This window comes from Phodopus roborovskii, unplaced genomic scaffold, assembly GCF_943737965.1.
Source record: "Phodopus roborovskii unplaced genomic scaffold, PHOROB, whole genome shotgun sequence".
NCBI lineage: Eukaryota > Metazoa > Chordata > Mammalia > Rodentia > Cricetidae > Phodopus > Phodopus roborovskii.
In genome coordinates this window covers 14,934,566-14,957,657 of record NW_026126567.1, presented here as the reverse complement: position 1 = coordinate 14,957,657, position 23,092 = coordinate 14,934,566, and the positions used below count along the sequence as shown (strand labels likewise).

Below are 23,092 nucleotides of genomic sequence, written 5' to 3'. Positions count from 1 at the left end.
TAGAGAATAAGCTTTTCGTCTTGTGCACTTTAAGGCATTGTTAGATTACCTCCAGTATCTTAATGCAGTTGCTATGTAGATTAAAAAAAGAAGAAGAAGTATTAACATGCACCCACCCCCGAATATTTTCTCTCAGTGGTTAATTGAATTCAGAGAAACAGCCAGTGGAAGATTGTTTTTCTGTTCCCCTGTCACCAGTTGAATTGTGGGTGCTTATAAGTGCCAGTTTATTCTTCCTTGAAGAAATGGAGAGTATGTGAGACAGGCAGATCCCTGGAGCTAACTGGGCAGTCAGCTTAGTTGGTTGGTGAGCTCCAGGTTCTGTGAGACTGTCTCAAAGTAATGTGGAGAGTGACTGAGGAGGACACCACTGTAGACCTTCACTATCGCACATATGCACACACACACATACGTCACATCAACACATATACCCCACATACATGCATGCATTTCTCAGATACACAGGAAAGCTGGAAATTATGAACATGCCTGTATAAGAAAGATCTTATGGAACTTCAGTAACTTGGAACAAAAGAATGAGTAGATGGTGATTAGACAGATAAAAAAGTTCATACTTCTTATTGCTTTTATGACTTTGTGCTTCAACAGCCTCTCAACTAAATGGTCAACCAAATGGTCCCAAATGTATCAAGTGACAGCTTGTTTTACCTCCAGGCATTCTCTCTGAAGGATCAGACAGTTGTCATGTGATGGCAGGTGCTCCATTCTTACCTGGGTCATTGTTCTTTAGTCCCAGATGCTGATGTGAAAGGAGAGTACTCCAGCTACTACCTCCTGTTGCAAGGCCACGGCAAGACAAAATGCAAAGCCACATTGCTTCACTCAGCCAACCAGATCAATGGCTCCTTTGCACTCAATGTCATTCATGGAAAGATGAAAGCAAAGACCCAAGAAGCCAAACTAAGTAAGTATTAACTTAGAAGAGACCTGTGCCCACGCTTATTGTAATTAATTTACGTGGTTTTAAGTGGGAGGAATAATAATGAAACTCCATTTCTACCATTACTTTACCTTTTATTTTTAGGACTTTTTTTTTTTAAATGTGAAATATTTTGGTCATATTCTGTCCAGGCTAGAGCCACCTTTGGCAGTGGACAGATGTAAGGAGTTTAAGGAGTTGGTGAGGGACAGAGGGTCAGGAGAATCTTGCAGCCTGACTGACTAGCTGCCTGAGTGCTTATTTATACAGAATTTAGTAAGCAGGGATGCATTCATATGTTCCAAAACCTAGATCATATCATTTTTGTTTATAGACATGTGTTTCACTTCTTCTTGTTAATCTTTTAGTTGTCATTAGTGAACTGTGACAGAACAGAGTTATCATTTCCAATCATTTCCCCTCATGTTTTGGCATCATTAATAGTTACCTTTCATAACCATTTTCACTCCTCAACCCCATAACCCAATTTTTAAGAATCTAGAGGCATATGACAGCCTGTTCTCATGCTAGTAGCTATTGTGGCTACAGGGACAGTAGACCAAAATAAAATCTTCAGTCCAGCCCGGACATATTGCCATGTCCCAAGCAGTGTATTATTAACTCCTAATGGTCAGAATTCCCAAGAAAAATCCTCAGACAAAGCTGCTGCAGTTGTTATTCAGATTCTGGCATAATACAATATTTATATTTTATATTTTTATAGAATTTGTCTATAAGTCTAATCCTGGCATTCTGATGTTCCTTGGCACGATAGTGGCTCCGCATGAGCTAACTTTTCTAAGAAAGGGAGGTCCTGATGTCTCATCTTTTTACATCATTCTTTGTTTATCAATAAGTCTCTGTGTAGGGCAGAGGTAACTCCAGCCAATCTAACTTTGTTGCTGTATATGCCATGTAATCGCCTGAGTGCACAGTGGGAAGAGGCTTGTGATCTGATCTGTGGCCAGCTTCTCTAGCCCACCAAATCTTGTTGACGTTTTTAAGTTTACTTTGTTTTGAATATCTTGTTCCTGCATAACTACAGGGACAGATGTTTCACAGATGTCTCAAAGCCTCCTACAAAGACCCCTGGCTTCTTTATGTGTGTCACAGCCTCCAAGGCATAGGAAGACCTCTAAGTAGATAAGGATGTCTCCCTAACAACGGAAGGGTGGTGTGTTCAGGACTGTCCTGGGGGAGCTGAGAAGCAGTGCTCCCGGGAGAAGGCATGGATGATTCATTACAAAACTTCCATCAATCCGGCATCCCCAGATGGTACAGATATTAAAAGTCTCCCGTATGCAACAGGTGGAGATGAAAACCAAAGGTGACCCAGCGGCCATCACGTGGCTCAGCTTTGCTGCGTCTTTGTCAAGCAGCTGTGCTGGCTGTGTATTTTACTGTCCTGCCACTGCTCCCTCCTCCAGCATCTCTGGGGTCTTCTGTGCCTCCCTACCAAGGCAAATTCATGTTTTCACTCCTTGTCTCAAAAGACAGAAAATCAAAACCAACAAACAAAAATCAATAAGGCAAAAAATTTCCAAACACAGAGTATACAAAAAAAGATGGAGTCCATTTTGTGTAGGCAAACTCCCGGCATGCAGCCGGCCCTGGAGTGTGGTTGATGTGCCCAGTGACACTCCAGCGGAGAAAAACTGTTTTTGCTTTTCCCGGCAGGTATTAATTGCAAATAGCTTCTTGGTTAGGGGTGGGACTTTGCATCTACTTCCCTGTCTCCATGCTGGGATTTTAAATATAACCTTTTTATAATTGAAGATGAAGAGAATTAATTCCTTTACAGTATACAAAGTTAAGATTAGCTATTAGCTTTTAATTTCAGGCACCAAATTGTCAATGTTTACTGCTTTCAACACTAAAAAAAATTTTTTTTTTATTTTTCTCTCAAGCCTCTTTTGCTTCGTTGATTTGTCTTCCTTTCTCTTTCTAAGTTCTATATTTTGGTTATATTTGGTTCTATATCAAGTTCTATATTTGGGTATATATATGTGTGTGTGTATACATATATATGTATATATACATATATATGTATATGTGTCTGTGTATTTGTGTATATATTAGCTATGTCAATAGACATATTACTCACAGACAGAAAGCAGAGGAACAGAAACAGCCCGAGATCCATCACAAGCTATCCTCCCAAGACTTAGTCTGTATGGTACACATGGAGTCTTGACTCCTTGTGTCCCACTTACAGCACAGTTGAGGACACAGTAGAGGGTCACATGCTTCAGGGGTCACATGACTCCATAGACAAAGCATGAGTCGCTTTCCCTTTCAGGTGAGAGAGGAGCAATCCCCAAGCTTGCTTCAGTGTCCTCTGATGGTGTATTTCCTGCATATCCTAATTATCTAAAAACTACATACGAGAAGAAAAAAGCATCAGCCTAGTCAGTCCTGGGATTGTTGCATAGTGTTATACTAAATTCATTCTGTAAGAAACTGAACAGCGGAGGACAGGCTATTGTGGGGACTGTGGGAACCGATACGCAGAAACAAGAAACTGTTCTTTGTGTTCTAAGTAGGTAGAAGAGAATACCATGTAGCCAAGTCTACTCCAGTGCCCACATTCCCCCCAAGGAATTAAGAATCAGATCAAAGATGAAAATACAGAGCAATTTAGTATGCTCATTTCCCCGTATTTAATTGTTACTTTGAAACATGTAAGATCAAGAGAGGTGAGTTTTTGGCTTTCATGTTTCTAGTCATTTCCTAACACATTTCCTAGGAACTGAATTTTAATTGTCAACATAGAATATCATTAATATTGACTTTTCCTTATTTCTCAGGTTTGCCTTTTGACTTCTCATCACTCCCAAGTTTTTCTGAGGAGCAGGTTTTGCAGAGAGAGAAACAGTTAGCCAGCATCCAAGTTTTGGCTCTGAAAGAATGCCTGAGTAAGTACCAGTTTGGGCATTTGATTCTACTGTAAGAATGTGATCTGTTTAGTGTGGGTTTACATACTTGTTCCTATACATGTTGCCTTTTAGGTGTAATGCATAGAGCTGCATATAAATAGGGAGCTAGGGCAGATGAGGTCTGCGATGTTATTTTTCCTGGATTCAGAATATCCTGATTGTCAGTATATCATTGGAAAACTTTAAAAACAGTTTGCCAGGGACATTTTTTATTTCTATTTTTTTATTAATTTAGTTTATATTTCAATCCCAGTTTCCCCCTCCCTCCTCTCCTTCTGCTCCTCTCACTTCCCCCACTTTCTTCCATTTGCTCCCTGGAGAGGATAAGGCCACCCCACGAAGTCTACTAAGTCTGTCCCATTATCTTGTTGAGGCAGGACCAAGGCGCCTCTCCACCCCACACCCGTGTCTAGGCTGGGCATGGTATCTCTCCATATAGAATGGGCTGCACTAAGTCAGTTTGTGAGTTAGTGTTAGGTCTTGGACCCACTGCCAGTGGCCTCATATACTGTCCCTGTCACACCATTGTCACCTATATTAATTAAGGGAGTCTAGTTCACTCTTATGCAGGTTCCCCATTGTCAGACCTGAGTCAGTGATCTCTCACTAGCTCGGGGCAGCTGATTCTGTGGGTTTCCCCATCATGGTCTTGACTCCTTTGTTCATATTTTTGCTCCTCCCTCACTTTGATTGTAGTCCAGGAGCTTGGCCCATTGGTTAGTTGTGGAGAAATTATATATTTCAAATTTGTATACTTTGAACCATACCTAGAAAAGACATAGAAATCTGTTACTCTACTTAATGCATATAATCCTTATGTAGTTTTGGTAGAAGGAAGACAGAGACTAAAAATAAGAGAAAGTGCAAGTTTAGAAAGATTAGTGTGGTAACTTGTGAGTTGATTCTTCAGTGTAACCATCACTGATAACTAATGATAACTGAAGTTAGCATCATGTGCTTTCCTTAGCTGGGAGGCTTAACACTTTTTCAAACAAGATCAGATCTTTTTCTTTCACCATTAATATTAAAATGGTTGTCAGTCTGAATTTCTATAAATATTAAACGTGTATTATTGCTTAATATCACTATGCTTTAACTCACTGGTATATAATTGCTAACAAACTCCTTAAATTTATACTACCTTAGTTACATAAAGAAGAAAATATTACTCATGTATATTAGAAAGTAAAACTACTCTGTTATTTAAAAGCCTTTCAAAGTATATTGAATTCAATGATCTGTTTATTCAGTGGGAAATAATTTTAGAATTAATTTAGAATATTTGAAAAAATATTCACTAGTTACTCATGTAAGCACTACAAAGTTTCTTCACTTGTATAAAACTAAAGTAATTGTATGTATAAAACTAAAGTAATTGTATATTAATTTGTGATGCTTGTTCAAGAAAAGTATTGTTAAAAAGGAAAACAAGTTTTAATGGAATTGCGATGGTTCAGTGGGTGAACCTGAGTCTATCTCCAGAACTCCAGTGGTGGAAGGAGAGAAATGACTTTGATTTTCACATGAGCACTGTAGCTTGTGCAGGCGCATGCATGCATGCATGCATGCACGCGTACACCCCCCCCACACACACACAAATAAGGGTAAACAAGAAAAAAATTTTAAATGGTGGTACATGTTTGCCTGGGATCATACATTGCTCAGTTGGTGAAGTGCCCACTCTACAAGCATGAGACCTGACTTTAGCTCCTTGGCATCCTTATAGAAGTTGAGGTTGTAGCATTTGAGGGGAGTTGGCTCTGGTGTTTAGTGGCCAGCCAACCTAGCCAGTAGGTGAACTGTAGATTCAGTAAGAGACCCTATCTTAAGAAAAATCTTGTAAAATAGGTGTTGCATGATAAATGAAAGACCCAGAGACTGATATTGGGGTTTGAACTTCAAGCTGAAAAGAAACAAAGTAGCAGGCCACTAGCTCTTACCACTACCTCAGGCTGAATGGGCTGATCCTGCTGCCTCTCCTCAGCATGGCTGGAGAATCCTGAGACTAAATGTCTTCCTATCCTCAGTGTGGCTGGAGAATGAATGCCTGATACTGACACCTTGTTCCTGTCTTACATACCTACCTAAAGCTGGGATTAAAGGTGTGTGATCCCAGGTGCTGAGATCTTCTTTGTGTGAGCTGTTTCTCTTTAGGACTGGCTCAATCTTGTGTAGATCTGGGTGGCCTTAGACTGGCAGAGATCTGTCTACCTCTTAATCCTGAGTCCTAGGATTAAAGGTGTGTGCCTGGCTTCTATGGCTTGTGGCTGACTTTGCTTTCTGAATCCTCAGGCAAGCTTTAATAAGTCATAAACAGTACATCACCACACATAGGCAAGTGGCTGAGTGGGTAGAGGCACTTGCTGCCTGATGATGTTGCTTCTATTCTTGGGACCTCACACTAGAAGGGATGAACTCATGCCTGCAAATTGTTCTCTGGCCTGTACACGTACTCCATCCCCCAACATACATAATAATTAAATGTTAAAAGAATGTGAAAACGATGACCTCTACACATATATACAGTGTATGTACACTGAAGTGCATACATCATGTAAACATGTACATACAAGTCTGCATTTGGCATTCTGAAGCATTAAGTCTTGGGGCTCAGGTTAATGTTCCAGAGAATCCATTTGGGAAGATGATCCTTGCTGAACAAATCTATCCCTTCCAAGATGCAAAAGTGCATCCGTGCAATTGCATTTCACGAGGCAGAGGAAAGTGGTGGCAAAGAGTGTCCAGTGTATGCATGTCTGAGTATGTTCTTCAGTGATTTTCCTTAATATACCAATGAAATGGGAGAAATAGTCCAGTTCTTCTAGTATTTCCCTGACCAGCATCAAATGATAAACACCTGGAGAGTTTCATAAAATGTACTAACTAATGATACTATTGAGACACACTATTTTTTAAAATAACATGAATATCAAATAAAGTTTGTTCGAGTTTAACTTTCTAAATGAGTTTGTTTGGTTTTTTAACGTATCTGATCTGTTATACTAGAATAATGAAATATAAAACATAACTGTAATTTAATACTCCTTATTTTTGTAATTTATAACCTTTATACTTGGAAAAAGACTTAACAATACCTTATCTCAGTTTTGTTTTCAAGAAAAAGTTTTAGAATGCTGATAAGTTTTTAAACTAGAGACCTCAGTATGATGTAAAATAAATATAATAAGCTAGTATTGTACTCAGTACATCAGTATTTTGTATCTCCTAAAAATTCATAGAACCCACTAAAATCCTGATTCATATTCAGCTGATAGCCTTTAGATATTTCATATTTCTCAACAATGACTTTTCAGTACTGCTATTTAATAAAGAATATAGCATTCCTTTGCTGACCCATTTTGGAGTTTTGAGTTTTCTCCTGAGTGCTTATCTCTCACTTATATGCAAGCTTATTTGTATAGTTGTTTTTTCTTTTTACTTATGTTAAGTATGTAGTTCATCCCTGTATTAAGCCTATCTCCTCCTTCATTCTTAGCTATTAAGGTCAGTGTGTTTTCTTACCCTGCTTTCCACCCTGTGGTGTGATTGACAGCCTTCATAAGTTGAGACCAGCTCGAGTGTAGTTTTAATTAACAGAATGAGGGACTGACTGAAGCGCATTGCTCATTGTGTATCTCCCATGGGAAAGGAAGCCATTCATGGCTTTTTGCTTGAGAGGGCCTACCAGCTGATTATACAGAAAGGAAATACACCAAGGCGTCTGATTTCCTCGCTGAGAAGATCTTACAGAAAAAGATTATCTCAATTCTGATTTTACTGTTAAAGGTTTTGGCCACAGAAAGCTTGAGTTTCTTTCCTGGAGCTAAATCTGACCCTGAGAATACCCATGTCAGTGAGGTAGTGTGTTCCAGGGCCTGTGTCATAAAGCTGATGTTCTAAAGGGTGGGCTGGTTGCTGCCTTCCCACCAACTGCCCAGCACCGTTAGTGTACACTAGGCAGCACCTAGTGTAATGCCATACGCCTGAATCCTCCGAGTCTGGGGCCTGGGATGAGTGTTTGGCAGGAGTGAGTTCCCTAAGTCTGTTGAATTCCTATGCTTGGCAGGTGGTAAGTTCCTACATCTGTTGAATTCCTATCAGTTTCCAGGATAACAGGTTTATTATAGAAGAAAAATGTGATTAATCTAGAAGTGTTTTTGAAAGAAATGTTTTGTATCAAAGTAATACATAGATACAGTCTGAAAATTCAGACAATACTTGAAAACTTCAAATGCAGAACAGCAGTGACTTTCAGACCCCTCCTCATCTCCCTGTCTCAGTGTCCACAGAGGCTATCCTTATTTCTCTGTCTCTGTGCACAGAAGCTATCCTCATCTCTGTCTCTGTGTCCACAGGGGCTATCCTCATCTCTGTCTCTGTGTCCACAGGGGCTATCCTCATCTCTGTCTCTGTGTCCACAGGGGCTATCCTCATCTCTCTGTCTCTGTGTCCACAGGGGCTATCCTCATCTCTCTGTCTCTGTGTCCACAGAGGCTATCCTAATCTCTGTCTCTGTGTCCATAGGGGCTATCCTCATCTCTCTGTGTCCACAGGGGCTATCCTCATCTCTCTGTCCACAGGGGCTATCCTCATCTCTGTCTCTGTGTCCACAAAAGCTATCCTCATCTCTGTCTCTGTGTCCACAGGGGCTATCCTCATCTCTGTCTCTGTGTCCATAGGGGCTATCCTCAGCCCTCCAGCTAGTCCATGCCTTTCTTATTTCTAGATACTGTGAAATGTGTATCCAGTTTCAGGGATTTTCTTAATGTCCCCCTGGCAGAAGAATGTGTCTGTAGCTATCTTCACTTCTCCTTTCCCTTCAGTGACCCTGAACAGTGAAGGCGTGGAGGGGATAACATGGTAACAGCACCGATATTTCTGCTGAGTGGTGGACTATATTACATAATACAGTGCTGTGCACTTGCTCTGCTCTTAGAAATCAAACCTCCTCCTGTCCTCTGCAGGACTCTTGTGTTTTATTGGTTTGACCCACTCCTTGAAGTTATGGTCTCCAGTAGTCTGACTCTAAATGATAGTGTGTGCCCCTCACCCCCAACCCTTCACCCAATTTACCGAGCTGTCTACATGATCGGCCATTTTAATAGAACATCCACAAGTTTTCTAACAATTCCTCCCCACTTCTTCCTGTGCCTCTTAGAGAGGTATATGTTATGTTCCAGGAGTCCTGTTTTTGTTCTGATTGTTTTCCCTCAGACCAGCCTATACTTATTCCAGTATCATCCTTACTTTGGAGAGATGTTAACTCTATTACATTTCCTCCAATGCTTTTCTTTTGAATCCTTTTTCTTTGTTCTTTCTTCTCTCTCTCTCTCTCTCTCTCTCTCTCTCTCTCTCTCTCTCTCTCTCTGTCTGTCTGTCTCTCTCTCTGTCTCTCTTCCTCCCTCCCTCTCTCTCCTCCCTCTCTCCCTCTCTCTTTCAACCCTAGATCTTTGTTGTTGTTGTTTTTCGTTTGTTTTGTTTTGGTTCAAAGAATCCAACAATACCTCTTCTTCTAAAGTTGCAATCAATTTAGAAACAAGCTGAAGAAATGTACAGATGAAAATGGTGGCCCAGCAGGCTTTCTCATATACTCAGCAAGTCTTGAACTATTGTTTAACTGCCAGAACTGGGCAACTATAGGTCAAGCATATAGGAGAAAGTCTCTCCCACACTGCAGGGAGGATACCTGAAGACTGGCTGGCTCTGTTATATAAAAGAGGAAAAGTTAGTCAAATCCCACCTGGTCAAGTCCAGCTCCATGTCAAGTCTTCCTGGGTTGAAGGGCTTACGTGGGTAACGATAGCATAGGAAATGCAGAGCCCTTCCCTGCAGCCCCTTCCCCAGCTTGTGATTGTTTCCCATCCTCCTTGTTTGCCATTGCAGCATCTGTTTGCAGACTCTGGTATAATACCTGGCAAACGTCACTGGAGAGTGGGACCGGGAGGGTTCAGTACTCTGATTTGAGCCTGCACCTACCCCGATCCTGGTGTCGGCATCTGCGACTCTTCTCTCTGAGGCTGCTCAGTTTTAAGTTTTGTTCTTAGAACCCTCTTTTAGCCCATGGGCTACAGGTTGCCAAGGATAGCTGTAACTATGGCCCAATATAGACTCATAAATGTCATAGGTGACAATCTTGTGTCACAATGTCACAAAGTGGAATACATCTTTGGGACTCTGATCCTTCTAGTAAGCATTGTATTTGTGTTTCCAGTGAGCATTGTATTTTGTATTTCCACTGGTATTTTGGTGGTAGAGCTTGCGATCAGATGTTTAGAACTTTTATTGTTTAGGGCTTTTATTGAGCTTATATTTAATCCCATCTTTAACATGACCTTCGTACATACCTGCAGTCCCGTGGTTTGGAACTATTGAAACAAAACCAAACTTAACACAGTACTGCCCGCCTCTGAGGCTGGATAGTGGAGTGTTGAGCAGAGCTTGAGCTCTGACTAAGGCTTTTTGTCCAGACTGGGTTGAGGCCAGTACCTCAGTGCATTTGCCTACACTCCTTGGTGGTGGTCTCTGCAGGCACCTAAAATAATCCCTCCTCTGTTCTGCTGACTCAGTTTACCTCTTATTTCTGTCTTCCAAAGCTTGTTCAGAAGGGTCACTGTGCTATTTTTTTCTTGTTACCATTTTAATCTTTTTTATTCCAACTTCAGAATTGGAGAAGGAAGAAACAGGAATGTCTATGTTGTTGTATCCAATAGAAAGTTTTACGTGTATTAATTTTATATACTTGTTAGTCAGGGTTCTCTGTTGAATTTATAAGATAAATCTCTTTATATAGAGAAAAAGGGTTTATTAGAATAATTTACAGGCTGTACTCTAGCTAATCCAACAGTGGTTGGCTATAAATGGAAAGTTCAAGAATCTAGTAGTTGCTCAGTCCACAAGGTTGAAGTCTCAGCTGGTCTTCAGTTTTTGCTGGAATCATGTATACATATGAATTACATATGAGTGTAAGATCATTTTTAATGCTCTTTAATGTATCCCTGAAGACCTGTAAGCTTTCCATTACTGTCCATCCACTCTTAATGTTAGCCAATCATTCTCTGTTCCCTCATCTCTCAAAATAACTCAAAATTTTGCTGTTAGCTAGAAGATCAAAATGAAAATGTGGCTACATAGGAATGCAGGTATTTGTCTTACTTTGAAAAATGATGGACAGAGGAGCCACCACTTCAGGGGCTCAGACATGCCCTGTGGCTGATTGTGCCCCTTTGTCCTGCAGAAAGAAGAAAGGCTGCAGATCAGCCTGAAGCAGTTTCCACTGATGAACTCAAAAGTCTGTTGCTGCTCGCAAGGGAGCGCTTCCTAGGTCATGCTGATGCTCTCAACGCTAAAACAATTTTAACACAGCCAGACAGAATGAAAGCTGCTGCTGGTATGGTCAGTGGTAAGTTTTTCATTGCTTTACATGTTTTGGTGGTGGTGGCGGTATGTGTAGTATTTTTATTAAATTTTATAACCTATATTGGCTAAGTCAAAATATATTTCACACATTTAAAGAATAATTTTTTAATGTGTATATTTGAACTCTATTTATTTAAATATGAAAGATTTTTTTTACTAACACCCTCCATCAAGCATGTTCAGTTTAACTTTTTAAGCACAGGAGGAAGCATTCTGTGGTCGTATCATTTTCCTAAGCTGCTAGAATGGATAGGTTTCAAAAAGTGAAGAAAGTAACACGTATACAGTGAATTGGATACAGGGAGAACCACGGGCTAGGACACTTTGCAGCTGCCACTCACTCGGGTCCAGGAGTCACCATACTTCCCTGGGGGATTGTGGGATCATTGCTGCATTAACTGAGCTTTTTCTCTTCTCTGGAGTCTGATGTGGTGGTGGATTTGAACAAAGGGAAGCTTTCAGGTGTCTAGAAGAACGTATTTGAGGCTCTCAATACAATTTGAAACAGGACAAATTTTTGTTTTTATTTTATGGGAACCATTTTTATTGTATAGGCTAAAGAAAAATCATCACAGAACCTACTTAGTAAGTGTGTGTATTTGAGTGCCTTTTCTAGATACTGTAGTCACAAAGAAATGAACGTCTTGGTCCTTGGCTTTCAACTATATTACTTTGTAAAGTAGTGTGTGAAAACTATGTCTTGCTTGAGTACAAATGCCTGTTCAAGTTCTAGTCTTCATTTGGGCCCTTGTTAACTGGGCTCTGGATTAGTTATGTTTCCCATATCTTTGATGGCAAAATGTGTTTAAAGACAAGCTCTGTAGCTGGAGTTTCTTTCCAGCCTGGTCCCACAGCCTATTAGCACCAAATAAACACACAAAGACATATTAATTTATAAAGTATTGGCTGATGGCTAGGTCTTCTTACTGGTTAGCTCTCTCTTATTAACCCATAACTACTAATCTATATATTTCTTCATGGCCTTATCGTACCATGAGGATGCCTGGTGCATCCTGTCTTTCTAGTCTCTACATGGTGTCTCTTCGAGTCTTTTCTCTGCCTTCTCTCCAGCCTTCTCCTGGTCTGGTAGCCCTGCCTATCCTTCCTGCCTGGCTACTGGCCAATCAGTGTTTTATTTATCAACCAATAAGAGAAACATATATACAGAAGGACATCCCCCATCAGAGCTCCTCTCCACTCCAGTTGGGACAGCCATCCATTGTGGTAGGGAAGATAGAAGAATGGCAGAGATATGCCATGGCTGGTCCATTGTGTCCTAATTCAGAAAGCAGAAAAAATGGATGCCAGTGCTCAGTGTGCTCAATTTATCTTTTCTGCTCAGTCCAGGGTCCTAGCCCATGGTTTTGTGCCCTTCCACATCCAAGGTGAATCTACCTTCCCTAGTTAAACAGCACATCTAGACTTATACGTTTAGGTGATTTCAAATCAAATCAAATGACTTTGGATGAGTTACTTAATCTCCACGTTTGGGCTTCCTTATGTTTAAAATGGCAGTAATAAGTTGGCCCACTATCTGGGATTTTTGTGAGTATTAAATGAGTTGATGCATGTAAAATATTTGAAGACCATAATCACCTCAAATGTCACTTGCCATTTGTGCTATTATTCCCATTGTTCCATGAAAGTCCCATCATCTAATAGCAGTCCAGAGTAATACAAAGACTGTTGGAGACATTAGTGTGTCTCCTGACAATGGGCTTATGCGCCGAGAGTGAGAGAACATGCTTCCTGGTTACGGCATGTGCTCTAGACAAGAGTGAGGCTGAATGTTGGCCCTGAAACTTACCTGTGTTGAGTGTGGGCAAGTTTTCTGACCTCCTACCTTCCTGTTCCTTACCATTAAATTAAGGATGGCTATATCAGTTGCTTTTCTGTTTCTGTGACAAAATATCATGAACAAGGCAACTTATAAAAGGAAGCATTTAACTGATTGTGTGGTTTCAGAGGGTTAGACTCCATACTGGTAGAGTGAAGGCATGGTAGCAGAAACAACTGACAGCTCACGTCTTGGTCCACAAGTAGTAGGTAGAGAAAGGCACATTGGGAATAGGGCAAGTCTTTTGAAATCTCAGAGCCCACCCCTAGTGACATTGCTTCTCCAACAAGGTCACATCTACTGTTCCCTCCCAAACAGTTCCACCAGCTAAGGACCAAGCATTCAGGCATGTGAGCCTACAAGGGATAGATTGTTAGGATTAATTATTTGTTAAATTAAGTGTTGCAAAGCAACTACATAGTTTTGGATAAGTAAACTGACATGTTTGAAGTTAGGAGAGAGAGTTTTGGCTTCCCAGAGGATTTTCATAGGATGCTTTTATCACCGAGCTTTACCTCCAAGTCTATTATGTCATTCTTTTGCTCAAGCCATGGAGATTGCTTCTAATTGCACAGACTGTTTCACCCACTCTTTGGCCTACCTGAGCTGGCATGTGTAGCATGCTTTTTCATTGGCCACCAGCTCACAAATAACAACATGGAGAATTCCTATTAATCATAAAAGCTTGGCCATTAGCTTAAGTTAGTTATTCCCACTAGCTTTTACAATTTAAAATTAACCCATTTATATTAATCTACATTCTGTCACATGGCATTACTTCTCTTCCATCTTGCACATCCTATTTCCTCCCTGTATCTGGCTGGCAACTCTGCCCTTCTTCTTCCCATAGTCCTCTCTGTCCCCGGAAGCCCTCCTTATCCTCTTCCTGCCTACAGCCATTTAGCTCTTTAATAAATCAATCACAGTGACACATCTCTTTACACAGTGTAAAGAAATATTCCACAACATAAATCTGGCCTTGTAGTCACTCTGGCTTTCCAAATTTCACATTTCTGTTTCCTTGTTACAACATGAGGCATGCCCCACTTTTACTCCTTGGCTTTACATATGTCATGTTCTTGGTCTAGAATCCTTTTCTCTCAGCACTTACCTGACTACTTTTTTCTACTTTATGGATGGATGTTCAGGTGTCGTTTTTCTCTGAGGCTTTTCCAGGCTGTAGCCAGTGTGAACTGTTTCCACCCTACTGGAATTCTTCAGTGTTTTCTCATTTTGTGAGGCACGGATTTAAACGATGCATATTCTATGTGATTGTTGCTGATATTTGTTTTCTTTGCACGTCATGTTGTTTGAAGGGGCAGGGTACACTTACTTGCTATCTCCACATCTACAAGGCCTGGCATGGAGCCTGTAGGAGGATATAGGATGTAGGAGGAGGATCTCCCCAAACTACTCATTAAAGCAATGAAGACTTTTAGACTCTGAACTGAAAATCAATAGGCTGCACATTTGAGTGTGACTCCTACAATTCAGTTGTGGCTGTTAACCTTCTTCTAGCATGGTTTGAATAAGTATATGTACATGTAAATTGAACTGCATGAAAACTAGTAAGGCCAATCATGTCCTGACACAGTTATACTTATTAGCAATATAGGATGATTTGTACTGCTTCTACTTTTGTGAAGACTCTAGCAAGTGTAACAAGTGATAGGTCAAGATGCAGACAATGCCATAATGTAACTATTTGATTTGCTGCTGGAGTTGCTGAAGACTTCTCCAGTGGTGTCTGATGAGAGACACATGGAGGGTCTGCTAACACTTCTGGACATACAGCAAGGTTGTATAAATGAGTTTGTTAGGTAGATTGTACTCCCTTTGATAATTTCAGACATTTAGCATTATGTCACTTTATGAAATAGATTCCAACAACACTAATGTCACTTTTCATTGAGATGTATTCTTACTTTTGTCTGTAAGATTGTAATGGCTTATCCTCATTAGCCACACGTACTGATATTACTACCTTTCCATTTGCTGGAATCTGGGATATTTAAGGTCACCTTCCCTGTTTTCCTCTTTGTATTGATTCTATTTCTTTCTTTTTCTTGTGTAATGATATTACAAAATAAAACAATTTTCTTGATCTCTCAGGGAGCTTTTTTGTTACATTTTGTCTCAGAGCATGTTATAGTAGTATCTAGAGAAGCAAATAAATAAAATACTGTACTTTATTTTACTGTAAGAATTATGTTTAGCTTTACACCAAAGTCCTTACATTTGTAAATGTTTTCTTAAATATTAGACTATGTCATCCATATTTATATGTTATGTACTCAATTAATTTTATTGTAATATGCAGAGATAATTTATTATTTGTTTTTTAAACTATAACTTGAATCCTCCTATGAACTCAAGTGTGCAGAACTGGTGTTGATTATTTTCTCAGTGTTTTTATTACAAGGCCATGTCTCCATTAAGGAGTATATTGCTTCATTGTAAAGCCCATTGCCCTATCAAATGGATTTCCCCACTGTTAATAGGAAATGGAAAATGGCTTGTTCTGAGGATGTTTGTTGAGGACATCCAAATGTAGGTACTAGAAGATACGTTGGCATATTCGAGATTAAGTAGTTTATGAAGTAGGGAGGAGGTAAGAGATGGTTGCTCCCACTTTTATTATACAGAACAGGGATTCTGTCAGTAGTGACATTAGCAGTGAACAGCCAGCACTTTTGCATTATTCATTAGAGTGCAGTATAAGAGTCAAAGTCCCTCTTAAAACAGGTAAGTGTAAAGTTAAAAAGTAGTCCAGTTTGTGTCTTTGCCAGTGTTTGTTAAAACTAATACTTTCTGGTGAGAATGGGGGCTGCGCCTTCAGGGTTTAGGGCAGACCCATGTAACTCACAGCAGCATAGTAGCCAGCAGGATGGTCCTTACCTGAGATATTGTTAAGAGTCAAGTGATACTGAATTTTAGTGATTTGAGGGCGTCTCCGATTACAGGTATGTGAGAATTATTTTAGAAGTAACCTTGAAAACATTAGAAACATTTATTATACTTTTGTGACTGGGGTAATCCTTCTTTTTTTTTTTTAAGATGTAAAACTTACTTATAATTCTGTTTCTAGTATGGAAGTCATAGCATTATGCGTTCAATATAGAGTGGCTTCCTTTTCATTTGAACTACTTTGATTAAGAATAGCTAACTTGTGCTTCTGTTCCATGTGAGCCTTAACAGGTAGATTCATTGTGTTTTACCAGTCATAACTCATACATTTTATTTGAAGAACATAATTTATTTTCACTTCCAATATTCTTCTCAGTGGCATTTTATGCAGTTCAATTTATTATCCAGGTCTTTAATAAAAGTCTCAATTGAATCCTTAGCCTACACACACACACACACACACACACACACACACACACACACACACAAAGTGTATATACCTACCACCATTTATTCATTAATTTATCTATTATACATACATAATACATACATACATAATAAATACATACTATATACATACATACATACATACATATGTACATACCCACATACATATTCTGAGACAGTCTCACTACTTAGCCCAGGTTGGCCTTGAACTCACTATAAGGCCTCAGCTGTCTTCACATTGTGATTTTCCTGTCTTAGCCTTCCATATGCTAGGATCACAGGAGGATATCACTACACTCCAAGTAATCTTTATCTTTACAAAAAACATTCATTATGCCCATAACGGCTCCTATTATCAGTATGTCTTTCCTTGCTCTCCTTCTCTGTTCTTCCCCCCAACTCGACCTTCCTGATTCCTCATCTTCTCCTCCCCGTCCCCTTCTCTTGTCCTCTTTCTCCTTTTCTCCTACCTCCCTTCTTCCTCTCCCCCGTGCTCCCAATTTACTCTGATGATCCTCCATGGGAGACCTCACTCTCCCTGAGGAGTGGGTGGTGGTTGGTGGGGGGGGGGGATGGGAGGGTGGGATGGAGAGCGACTGGGATTGGTATGTAAAATAAGATTGTTTTTAATTTAAATAAACATTAACTAAAAAACCATTCATTATGTTAGCATTTTTCGGTGCTTATGTGTATTTTGCTCTCTTTAGATGCCAGTAAAGTTGAGCCTTGTTCTTCAAGTCTGATGGAAACCAATCCTCTGGAATGGCCAGAAAGACATGTTCTTCAGAATTTAGAAACTTTTGAAAAAGCTAAACAAAAACTGAGGTAATATTTGAGCTTTTAGAAATGCATGTTCAGTATTTTCAAATGAATACTCTTAATATTTAATGTTTCGGTAGATTCTAATTTCATTATAAAAGAAAGTAGATGCTTTCTTTAATAAGTAGCTAATCAGTAGAGTAGCATATTGATTAAAAGGGAAAGGTCATCTTCTGTTTTATCATCTTGGTACCTTCCAAGTGTGCATACCTGGGGAATACTGTGTGTCTGGCTTTATAAACATCCTCCATCCACATACACACTTAGTTTACTTTTTAATTGCTGTGAAACACTGGCCAAAAACAACTTGGGGAAGAAAGTATTTACTTGGCTTTTATGTCGCAAACATAGTCAGCAGTGAGGGAGGTCACCGCAGGAACTCACACAGTCCAGGGACCTGGAGTCAAGAGCTGTAGCAGAGACCATGGGAGAGCACTCCTTCCCATGGCGGCATGTTTGCCTTGCTTGCTCAGCTCCCTTCCTTAGATAACCCAGGACCACCTGCCCAGACTGGGTTGGGTCTTCTCACATCAATCAGTAGTCCAGGGAATGACCCACAGGTTGTCTTTGGGCCAGTCTGGTGGACGGAGCTTTTCAGGTGAGGCTGCCTCTTCCCACATAAACCTCACTTGTGTGAAGTAACAAGAAGTTAACAAAATGTTCACCAGCACACACACACATGAATATATAAAGTGAGCCATATGGGGTGTGTAAAACAAGGTGGAGTCACTTGAAACTATTGTAGGTACTCTCACAGACAGAAGTAGGTATCCAGCAGCCAGAGTTACCTTTGGTCTTTGGTGTTGGTCCAGAGTGGGCACTCAGTGTGCATCTGCAGTATAGTGGGGTATAAGCTGTCTAATATTTCTCTTTCAATGTTTAGCTCTTCTGGTACCATCTTATGACCTGCTATAACCTTTTCTCATACTGTCCACAAGTATTAATATCAGGTTTGGGCATTGGGGACATACAAGGAAGAACACCAGTGCCTGTCTTCTCTGTGAGCTCCTTTTAATGGAGAGATAATCAAAACAAAGACCCAGGCATTTAAACAGTGGCACAGCTCCTGTCTCTTCAGGATGGGTGGATAGCACAGGGAAGGGTGGGCTCTAAGCAGGTGGTATTTGTATGTGTGTTCTTTATCTCTCTTCCTTGGTGCCCATCACCACTCTGATGGGGTTGTCCTTCTGTATATGTTTATCTTAGTGGTTGAAGAATAAAATACTGTTGGCCCTGCAGATAAACGGGTCTAGGAGATTAGGAGAATGCTGGAAAGTGTAGGAAAAAAGCAGTCATGATGTAGCAGGCAAAGGACTTGCAGGTCCGGCATTCTCTGGTAAACCAAGACCACATGGAAATACATAGATTAGTAGTTATGATTTAATAATTAAGACAGCTAACCAATAAGAAGCCCTAGCCATCAGCCAAGAGCTTTATAACTAATATAAGTCTTAGTGTGTTCATTTGCAGCTGACGCGGTTGTATGACTATCCGTAGCAACTCTGACCCCAGATCTTGTGGCTTCCTGGAAAGGGAGTCTTCCTGAGGTTCCTCCTGGTTGACACTGAGGTGCTTGCTGTAGCTTACTGTCTCTTGAAATTCTCTGACCTCTGTACCCCTCTGTTTTGTTCTTCTTGCTCTTACCCTTATTGTGGGTTTACTCTCAGGTACTTTGCATTGTGATTTCAGTTTAAATGGAGAGTTTAATGTGTATGCTTGAACCAGAAGTGTGTTAGACACTCAGGGGCTGAGTGAGTTGACCATCGCCTTCCTTTCTTGAGTTTTTTCTAAACACTGCAGCTCAGTGTCTCGATGTCCCATTTCTTCTCTAAACACTAAGGGCGATGTTATGACTTCTAGAAAATGTATTTTCTATATCTCCTTACATCGTGGCATCTGCTGAGAGTGAGACTTGTGTAGTAAACTGTGAGTCCTGACTGTGGGTTCACAAATCAGTGAGCCCCATTTACTATATTACAGTGCTATTTATAGAGTAAGAACTTCAGGGACTTCAGCAGGAGAACCATGTCCAATTCCTGTGTAAGAGCAAAAGTTACATTGTATGTCTTCAGAATCTTGTTCCAGTTAAACAGATTTATTTAGAGAATCATGCTATGGTGAAAGTCAGAGGGCACAAGAACTTCAGTATTAGACTCACTCAACAACCTCTGCCATAACATTTGCCAGCACAGCAGAGTGGGGATACAAACCTTTGTTTTAAAGTTGGGAAAATGTTGTGACGGAATGCCTGCAGGAAGTTTAAAGCTTAGTTGTCTGTTATTTTTTTAACCTAAGACATATCTTGGTGGTGCAATTCATCACAGACTGGGCTTTTAAAAGCTGCTTTGATATCCTTGTGTTCGGATTCTATATAAATGCAAATTATACATTTCCCATTGCATTTCTCGTCTGTAATGTGATCATGATTGGTGCTGATTAAGGAATGCTGTAAGATACATTAAAGAAGCCACATAGAAATTAAATTAAACTCACGATGCAGCTCCTGCCCACCCAGAGTATGAAATTCAGAGAAAATGTTCATGTGTTTTCTTGCTAGACTGTTTTTATTAGGTTTCTATTCCATTTAACAAGAGTGGGGCCGGAAAGGGGAAATGGACCTTTCAGTCTGTGATAATCCTTAGTGTGTAGAAACATAGGTCAGAAATTCAACGCTGATATTTTAATTGTGGAATTAGTCGTAAAAATGTTGAATTTGAGTAATATGTAAAATATAATCAAGTTGGCTTGGCACAGTGACTCGGGGAAAAGAAAGGTATTTGTTGCTGAGCCTGAGGAATTGAATTCAATCCCCACAGTTCATTTGGTGGAAGGAGAGACTGACTCCCACAGGTGGTCCTTGGACTTACAGGCAAGCACACATTCCCACTTGGGCACACATGCATGTACACACACACTAAATAAATGAATGAAAAAATTAAAAATTTTAAATTGCTACGAAATGGAGTGATTAAACTCGTGTTGACATAGTGATTTTTATCTATGCTATGGCGATAGAGCAGTGAGTGGTTCAGAAGCTAATGAAGCATTTTCTGTTTCCTCTGATGAAAATATTTTCATCCTTGTGTGTGTGTGTGTGTGTGTGTGTGTGTGTGTGTGTGTGTGTATGTATGTATGTATGTATGTATTTAGTGGCCTGCTGTGCTGTGTGATTTTCTGGTTTATGGAGTGACAAAGGCAGAGGTGGCCCCTAGCTGGAGTTGTCTAGTTTGTATCCTCCACATTATCCCCTGTCTGCAATGTAACTGATGGTGTGTTGCAGTCTTTAGCTGAAAACTAAGAATAACGCTTGTTTTTAGGCATGGTGTGCTGATTGCATTTCATAATGTACTTACTAGGTGTTACTTTCTTTTGATATAAGACCTATTCCATTTTTCATGGAAATTTGTGAAGATTGAGAATATATTGTAGGTAAAATCATTTCAAAAATGCAAAGTCCTGCGTGCATTTCAGATGTAATAATAATTCAGTGTGTATTCATGATGCTGTAAGCATGGCTTGAGGAGACCTGGGAGAAAATTTCCATTACAGTCTCATTTCATGGCTGTGCTTTAAGTAATCTTTTAAATTTAGAGAAAATTGGAACATTCAGCTCTCAGCCTCCGAAATTTATATTGTGGGTTTTCAGTTTAAATTTAAACTATAGAATTGGTGACTTTGCACTATGGAATTGTAAACATGTTGTATTTAATAAAGAACATAATCATGATAGTTTCTGTAGTAGAATGATTAACAGAAGCTGCAAGTTTCAGTAAGCCCTACAGATTATTTCAAGTACAGTCTACAACTACAGAGTCTGTAATTAGCCCTCTGTAGATGGGTAATTCTTGACTTTTCTTTTTGTATTTGTAATGGATTGTGGTCCCATCATCATTTCCTGCCTTTGGTGGATTTGAATGCACCTTTAATAAAGCTGTACAAATTATTTTCCCAGAACTGGTTCATTACCTCGTTCATCTGAACAGTTGCTGGGCCGTAAAGAGGGTCCCCGGGACTCAGTCACATTATTGGATGCTAAAGAACTACTAAAATATTTCACCTCGGATGGATTACCAGTTGGAGATCTACAACCATTACAGATTCAAAGGGGGTGAGTTATAAACCTATAATTTGCAACTCATTTCTAAAAGTCACTTAAAAATAGCATTGTATTTTTCTCCTGTAGTTAATTGGTGCTCTGAGCTGAGGCAAAGTTCACAGGTTTGCCAATACAGTTTATCACTAGCCTTAACAGCCTCACCTCTACATTCTCCAAATGTCCTTCTGCTTTGTGACCCTGAATTTGAAGAAGCAAAGATAAATGGCGACAATTCAGTACATCTCCCCTTAGAAGCCACGGGCAAGGGCTTCTGCTTCGTGTGTACAGAGGGAAATACATTTGGGTTTTTTCTCACCTTTGCTTAATTTAGCCTTATTCTGAGCGTGTATGATGTATGCGGGGGAGGGGGGTTCACAGAAGTGCCACAGTGGGCATGTGCAGGTCAGAGGACAGCTGTTGGAGGTGGCTCTCTCCTGCCATCTTTGCACAAGTCCCCTGTGTTGAGCCCAGGTGGTGTAAGGTTGCTTTGCTAGAGCCTGTAGTTGCTAAGCTGTCTTGCAGGCCTGGAAATTCATTGTAAGAAGTTAGATTTTGATTTGCAAGTATGTATTCCTGAATTTTTCTCTTCTGCATTACTGTCTTGTTTTGATTTTGCCACTACTAGGCATGATTATTATTAGTTATAACTACTAATGGCAAAAGTCATGGCTTTCCTACTGAAAGAGGTGAGGAAAAAATATTGTTGTGAAACTATAACATCGCCAAGCAGGAACTCGGCATCTTCGTGAATAACTCATACTAAATTGGCTTCTGAGACATTGCCCACTAAGTTGCTAGTTAACAAATGCTGGCTGCTGCCGGCATTGGCTACAGGATAAATACAATTGTAGTGTCAGTTTCTTGGGGATATTGAGTAATTTGCTTACTCCCCAAATTTCTTTTTCATTGTTAATCCATTATTTTAAAAACCTCCTAAAGGGTTGTTATCTCAGTTCGATCACTTTTCCCAAGTTAGTTTTGAACTGTACTATGAGCAATATTTATCTTGAAGGTAAATTATGGAAGGGGTTTAAGTTATTTGAGAAGCAGAGTCGGAGAGTTGTCTCTTGTGCATGTTACTGGGGAGAAAGGGACAGAGTATCACTGATAGCAGGAGGGTCAAGATGACTTAATGCTCCTAATGACATATAACTTTGCATAACTTTGGAGTCATTTACTTTCTCGTGGTTTTGAGAGGTTGATAACCCCTTTTCGTGAACTCCAGAAGCAATCCGCACACAGCTGCTCATCTCTAGCTATCACACTGTAGTCGTTTATGGGCCAGACTGACTCTGTTTTAAGTTTAGAAGCCATCTTATTACAAGGTCAAAATAAGTTCATTCCTGTTTTCTGTAAAACTTGGATTTGAACAGGTCTTGACCCATTTTCTGGAATTTGACATGTTCCTGATAAGATAAGTTGCTCTGTCAAATAATTTTGAAATGTTCTGCCAAGTTCCTACATAACCAGAAACCCTTGGAAACTCCCTAGCCTTGCAGTTTGTTAGGCGATATAAGCCCCACTGCCTCCTATGTTCAAACCCATCCTCTCAAACCCTGCTTTAGAGAGATTATACTGTCTGGCAGAAAATAAAGCTTGCATAATTTGACCAAAGAATTTGGGCAATGGTCTTCATTCTTGTTGGTGGAATTCACAGTCCTTTCAGTTAATTAGCCCAATGGCATATTGATGTG

General features: G+C 40.0%; 1 protein-coding gene across 1 annotated transcript in view; it reads left to right on the top strand.

The window, feature by feature from the left end:
- Mtbp (MDM2 binding protein) overlaps positions 1-23,092 on the top strand; it is a 68,738-nt gene that overhangs the window by 29,258 nt on the left and 16,388 nt on the right. Inside the window, exons 12-16 of the mRNA XM_051202503.1 lie at positions 752-925; positions 3,748-3,855; positions 11,111-11,275; positions 17,191-17,308; positions 21,255-21,410. Coding sequence (XP_051058460.1) covers positions 752-925; positions 3,748-3,855; positions 11,111-11,275; positions 17,191-17,308; positions 21,255-21,410 — 721 coding nt within the window. The remainder of the gene's footprint in view (positions 1-751; positions 926-3,747; positions 3,856-11,110; positions 11,276-17,190; positions 17,309-21,254; positions 21,411-23,092) is intronic.